At 39.2% G+C, this 6,881-nt stretch overlaps 1 protein-coding gene across 1 annotated transcript in view; it reads right to left on the reverse strand.

The window, feature by feature from the left end:
* Window positions 1–2,105: 2,105 nt before the first annotated feature.
* Window positions 2,106–6,881, reverse strand: part of TXK (TXK tyrosine kinase) — a 13,300-nt gene continuing 8,524 nt past the window's right edge. The window contains exons 11-14 of the mRNA XM_009879276.1: window positions 6,312–6,376; window positions 4,113–4,231; window positions 3,494–3,651; window positions 2,106–2,174 (exon numbers count right to left, since the gene is read on the reverse strand). Of these exons, the coding sequence (XP_009877578.1) occupies window positions 2,106–2,174; window positions 3,494–3,651; window positions 4,113–4,231; window positions 6,312–6,376 (411 nt within the window). The remainder of the gene's footprint in view (window positions 2,175–3,493; window positions 3,652–4,112; window positions 4,232–6,311; window positions 6,377–6,881) is intronic.

The following is a 6,881-nucleotide window of genomic DNA, read 5'->3' on the forward strand; positions in this document are numbered from 1 at the left end:
TCATGCTCTAGTGCTTTATCATATATTTGCTGTCAGCCTGATGATAGCAGCTGTTAAATTTGTCTGCATCAGAGTATTAATAGCAGCCTACTCATAATTTTCCCAAAGCAGCCTGCAGAAAGATTGCTTTCAGCTGAAGCCTGGTAGGCAAGCTGTGTGTATTCAACCAGCATGTTTCAAGGATGGATGCACATTCACCATGGGAAAACTCAGTGAAGTGGGCATGAGCAAGATGCTTTCAGTACATAAACCTAATGGAGCTGCTTTTTACTGCATGGTACTGGAGTGTATTACATATTAACTTGCAGCAATAAATGTGGCAAAACCAGTTTTACCAGAGCTATTCAAAACGATGCCTCATACATTATTCAAAGTCCCCGTGTACTTTTTTATTGCAGAGACAGCTTGAATTTTGCATTTGTAGCTCATCATCTGCTGAAAAGCCTTGTACTTCTGTGGCCTGGGCATAAACTGCAGTGAGCTCAATGTGTGTTCTTGCATTGTATAGGTCTGTATTTAGTCATAGGTCTGATAAGGAATTGAATGCTCATAAATAAATCAATTATAAAAGTAACCTGTGACATCAGATGGTGGAAATTCTTCTAGCAGATTATATGGAATGATAAGGACATCATGCTTCACTTCAGGCAGAAGTACTTTAGATGTGTGTTTGAAAGTACTTACAAATGTTCAAACAATAGGACTAACAACTACTTCCTTTCCCAAGGGGTGATAACTATCAAAATGCTATTGCAGTAAAGATGAATGATTAGTGCTAGGAGTGAATTTGACCCAGAGATGTCATCATCTTCTGAAAATTCAAAACTTGGGATGTTTGATATATTTCATATTATTGTTGCAGTTAATTTTTTATATTTGGAAAAGAAAAATTAAATTCTGCAGATCTTGATCATACTTTAGCTAGTGTGTTTTACATATTTTGTCTGCAAAGTGCTGTAAACCTAAATATTATTATGCATTTACCTATAAATAATTCACAATGCAATCACATTTTTAAGAACCTATTTATTTGTAATGGTCTATTTTATATTAAAAAATTGTGAACTTTATCAGCCTTTTCTTCTCTGTAATATATTTGTATTGACCACTATTAAGATTTAGAGTTAAAAGTTAATAATAATATAAGAAGTAGGGTTACAGGCACTGTCCATGTTGGATATTACAGAATCCATCTGACCTACAGTAATTCAATGCACTTTCTTGTCATTGTTGTACCGTGAGGTTCCAGCTTTAACCTGGCCATTAACCATTCTGGGAGGACTGAGGCAAGTGTGGCTGTTTGAGTAGGCAGCAGCAGGCGAGGAATGGTAGACAGTGCACGAAAATTGTGGGAGAGGTTTGGATAAAATAATCCTTACTCTTCTTTTATACAGAATTAGTGCAGAAAATGCCTTGACCTGTGGTGCAGGTTTAAAATGCTTCAGGGATGCGCAGTCTTTCCAGCTACTCAGATGTGAATTGGGAGCTGCTAAACGATGACTTTTAGGGATCCCTTGCTCCCTTTGCCCACCTTATCCACAGCACTGGGTTTGGGCACAGGCATGGGCACTGCTCCAGTGCTTGGCCATTTAGCGTGCTGGCCTGTCAGAAACACTGCTCTGTTTCTTCAGTGCTGGATGCTTTGCAGTGCAAAAGGACTTGCCTTCAAATCTGACCTAGCTAGAGCTTTAGCAGAAGTTCTTCCATCATTTTTGCTACTGCCAACCAGTATTCCCCAGGGCATGAGTCATACTAAGTACCAAATAATTTAATAATATTGTAACAGGAATTAGTGTAGCTCTGACTGAAAGAATAAATAAAAAAGCTTGTAAGGTGAGCAAGCTTGGTTACTTCTTTCCACACAGGAGATTTTTTTCCCTCATCATGAAAACAAAGCCTTTAGAGTCCCAAACCAGCCTTTTCAGACATCTTTTTCAAATGAGTAAAAATTAGGCCAAGTGCAAACAGCTGCTGCAATATATAGGCTGCTGGTACTGCAATGTAAGCAGAGACTGCTGTGAGAAGCTGAGGTTTACTGTACCAGCTACATTATTGACATGCCTAATGCTAACCTTTCAGTAAATATATTGATGTAAAATCATTGATTATCCCATCTCTGCTATGTCTGTGAGGATCTCTGTCAACTCTGCAAAAGTAGGACGTCCTTCAGGTTTCTGAAAAGCAGAGCATAAATTTATGTTAGCAGATTGGTCCATTATAGTACCAGACTTCAGAAGATACTTACAAGTACCTATGAACTACCACTTAAAAATTACATTTTATTTTATTAATACAGAAAAAAAGATGAAATTTATTATTTGAGAGGGGAAAAAAAGCATCTGTTCCTCATGACAACAGCAGCATGAGCACAGCCACTTTTCCAAGCATTCCTAAAAATTTCTTATTTAAATTCTGAACCAGAATCCCTATAAGATTTCCTCCCTGCAATAGGTCACTGGAAAACCCTACCTCTCAGGAAACCATGACACTCAGCAATATTCCCTGGGTTGTTGAAAAAGCATCTTCCCTTCTCTATCATTTGATGTCCTGCAGCTCTGTGTGGAACAAACTCCAGGCTGATGGCAGACAGAGAACTTCTTTCTCGTCCCCTTTCTACTGGCTGATATCCCAATGGATATTTGAAATAAGCAAGTAAGCCAGATGCAGTTTAGATTTCAATCTCTTAAGCTTTTTTTACTCAGGCTCTAAGCATTTATTACAGAGTTCAAAGATGGGCAAGAAAGGATATGTAGGAAAAAGGAGACAAACGTTAGTGATGAGGTTCCCCAGCTGTTCTTAGTGTGCGCCTGCCTGTTCATATGAAAGCGTTGCTCTTCTGAAAGTACTTTTAATCTAAAATTAAAGATTCATTTCCTGCAGACATTAGAGAAGGAGAGACCTTGAGGGATTACTCAGATGGAGAAATTGATGAAATGAGTGTTTTGATACCAATATAGCAAGAAACAGGGGCTGGAGAAGTGGACAAAGGACATCGAGTACTAAACTAGAGTGCAGAGGGTGAAAGGGATGCAGCCTAGGAGCTGTAGTTATGTACAGAGGTACTGATGTACATCTGAAAAACAGGCTTTAAAATCCACATTTACTGCAAATACCTACTTTGTATATGAATATGTTAAGGTTATCATTCAGAGCAGAGCTAGAGAAAGCTACTCATGATTCAGCGGTGGGAGAAAGGTGTTACATTAGACACAGTAGAGAAGCAAGAAAATAGTGGCATATTCAAAACCAGGGATAATCTTGGCCAACTGCACTCGTGATGTTCTTTATACTTATTAAATGCAGCAGTCAAAAGAAACAGAGGCTTGTAAACCTAGGTGTGATTTGTGAAAAGCATAGTAGGAGATACTGAGGATGCCACAGATGTGAAATAAGGGTTTAATGTCTTATTTTTTTAAGATTGCTTTTAGAACCACATTACAAATTAATAAAAAAAAGTGAAGTAGTATCACAGGAACAAAAAAGGGCAACAAACCTCGTGCCAGCAGCTGTACATGACTTTGTACACAGTATATGATGCCAAATGTGGTCGATAAAGTCGGTTTCCCTGAGAAATCTCATGGACAACTTCAGAATTTGACTTACTTTCAAAAGGCATTTTGCCTTCTGTGAAAACTTCCCACATCAGTACACCTAGAACCAAACCAAAATATTTAGGACCAAACAAAACCTCCAAACCTACAAGCTATTTAGAAACATTAGAAGACTGAAATCCACTCTTGATTTTTTTTGTGTATTGAATAATGCATGAAAATATGGGCAACCTGAGCTGAATGGAGACAATCAAAACCATCTTTGATTGATATAATTCTGTTCTCTTTTAAGTTATCTGAGGTGGTAGTCCAGGAAACTGAGATGAATATACATTTTGCTAGTAGACACTTACCAAGAGTGCACATTTCATTCAAAGGCCGATTTGAAGGCACAGAGCCTTTCTGTTGAAAAATGTAGTTGTCCAGTATAGGCGAGATTTGAAAAATGAGAAGGACTAAAGCTTAAGATAGGTAGCATGAGTAAAAAAGTTACACTTTCCTAAATCACATCAGTAGTTTTATCAAAGGACAGTATGTTTCACATTCACCTAATGAACTCACCAAATGACCAGACATCTGATTTGCTACTATATTTTTTGAAATGAAAGACTTCGGGAGATGACCATTTGACTGGAAACTTGGCACCTGAAGAGCTGATATATTCGTCATCAATGACATACCTAAAGAATAACAGGAAACAGCATATATTTGAATCATAAAGAGAAAACAGTTCTGGTGGCATTTCCACAGATGGTTTGTAATTCCATAAAAATAGTGTCGATTTAAAAACAAGGCAATGGTATCGCTGATCTAGTATTAAATGCACACAGATACTCACACTGAAAAGCTGTGCATCTAAAGAGAATTCTATTTAAATTATTTGAATTATTCATGAGAAGTATGTTGGAATAAAGCATGTTAACACCATCCATAAGATTGACAGGAGGGTTGTTACCATCATCTTCTGGGTATATATTGATAGGACACATCCCTTCACCACACGCAGGAAAACCAGCAGTAATAAGTAATTATTATCTCTTTTTAAAAGAGTCCACCTTTCGGATGACTTGTTCCCAAACACTGCTGGTAGAGGGCTTCGCTTCATAACTGCCTGACTTCACAGATGTAATGTCTGGCACATTGTTACAAAAGCAATATGGGAAGAAATGTTCATCACATAGAAGGCAACAGCTCTAACAGGTGCACTGGAAAAGTAATTTTCTTTGCCTAAGGATATAGGAGCAGACCTCACAGATAAGATGTAATTACATGCCTGGTGCAGGCGTTTATAAGGCAACATTTTAAAAGCTTCCCAGACTGACTTTTACATACATACAAGCTCTGTGCACATTTTCCCTGTGTTACTGATCCTGAGCAGACAACATTTATTCTCTTGGGTGGTGTGATGCATTGTTGTCTTTTAAAGCACTTTTTAAAAGAGGTCACATTGAGAGAAATCATCTCTTTGTCTCTCGTTCTTATTTTGGTGCAGGCAGAGAAAGTTAAGAGGTTATTGGATAAGGAACACATGAAGTAAGAGTTCAAAACCACCTGTAGTGGCAGTTGTTTGAGCTCTGAATATTTAGATTGTGTTCCTTTCACCTCTCCATGGTCTCCCTGGGACAAAGTGCCTGTCCTGGTGCCACACCACTGGCCTCCTTTTTTTTGGCAACAGTGAGATGTTCCAGTCCATTATTCTCACACTGGATCCTGGCTTCCCCTTGGTCTCTTGCTGTGTTTTCTGGTGCATTTGGACGAGTCCAAGCCCCTGATACTGACCTTACCCTTTTGGGGAGTAGTGCAACCAGTGGGCACTGCCGTGATATAGGACAAGCTTTGGAAAAACAAATGTTTTGTTATGAACTGCTGGGGTGTTGTAATCCTTAGGTTAAAAATAGAAGACAAAACCAAGGGGAAAGGTAAGCAGCATGGCTGTGCTGATCTAATGACTTGCAGTGCAAGGGGAATGTCACCACCACCTCCTGCTCCATGCGCTGTCTTTCAAGCTTGTCTGACTCCAGAGTGAGTTGATTCAGTCTGCTAATCCAGCAGAAAAAATCAGCTAGTAAAACACAGAAGTGGAGAGTTTTGTGCTGAGCTTGCAAGGGGAAGGAAGAAGTGAGACAACCCCTTTTGGGAGCAGTTTGTCACATATCTATATATAGATATATATATATCAACTGTAAATATATCACATCCTCTGGGGGGAGTCTGTGAGAGCAGAGCTATGTTTCTCTGTCCTCTGCTTGTCAGAGTGTGCTGTGCTCTCCTTTCCCCATCTTTGGCTGGTCCTCTAACGAAGCAGAAATCGCACTTTGCTGCTAACACCACACACATCACACCTCCTGCCCATCCTTCCTGCTCCCACCTCACCGAGTCAGTCACTGCCACCCCTGAAGGTCGGCACAGATCTGTCCCAACAGAGTTTCTGCCCTCCCCACTGCTCAGAAAAGTTGAGTAACTTGTTTCTTCAAGCTTCTGGCAGGTCTGCACACCCTGGGCATTCCTCTGCCCATAAATACTTCTGAAGTTTACCTGGCACTGTTTTTACCAGTTTTGCACTCACCCGTAGCAAGATGACGACACAACATCCAGTTCATGGTACAACATTTAAACAACATTCTAATTTTCATCAGAATTCAAAAATTTACCACAGTGGGATTTCCCAAACGAGTGAAGCAAGCAATGAGGTTAACTCAAGGTCATGCTGCAGTAGACTGAGAATAGGTACTCACGAAACCTGCGTCAGTGGCTTCATACCTTGACATCCCAAAGTCGGATACTTTAACGATGTGCTCTGCATTGACTAAACAGTTTCTTGCAGCCTGGGTAAAATGAGAAAACGTATCTGAAATCTGTGCTAAAGCATTTTAAGAAAAAAAAACCAGCTGATTATTTTTGTTTTTATATTCCAAAAGATGAGTGTCTTGGGCAAAAATAGAAGTGAATTTCTGTCTAATAGACAGTGAACATATTTCACTATCGTGTAGTCACAAATATGTAGCATATATCATCCTAAACATTTGTAGTGAGAGTTACAATATTCTTACATAGTCCTGCATGGTGAAAGAAATTTTAGGCTGCAGAGTCTAGTTATTTTCCTAAACACTAGCATTACAACACTCAATTTTAAAAAAAATGTGTTGTGATTTTATAGAAATCAGGAACTCCTTGGAAATTTTCAAGATTTTACATTTCTTCAGGCAGCTAGGAAGCAGAGCAGGAGGATTTCCTTTCTGCATCCAAATGTGAGCATTGGAAAAAAAAAGGAGCAGAGAGTAAAGAAACAAACTCCTCTCCTATGGTTCCCTGCCTATGAGTGGTCAGCAG

This window comes from Apaloderma vittatum, unplaced genomic scaffold (assembly GCF_000703405.1).
Source record: "Apaloderma vittatum isolate BGI_N311 unplaced genomic scaffold, ASM70340v1 scaffold6422, whole genome shotgun sequence".
NCBI lineage: Eukaryota > Metazoa > Chordata > Aves > Trogoniformes > Trogonidae > Apaloderma > Apaloderma vittatum.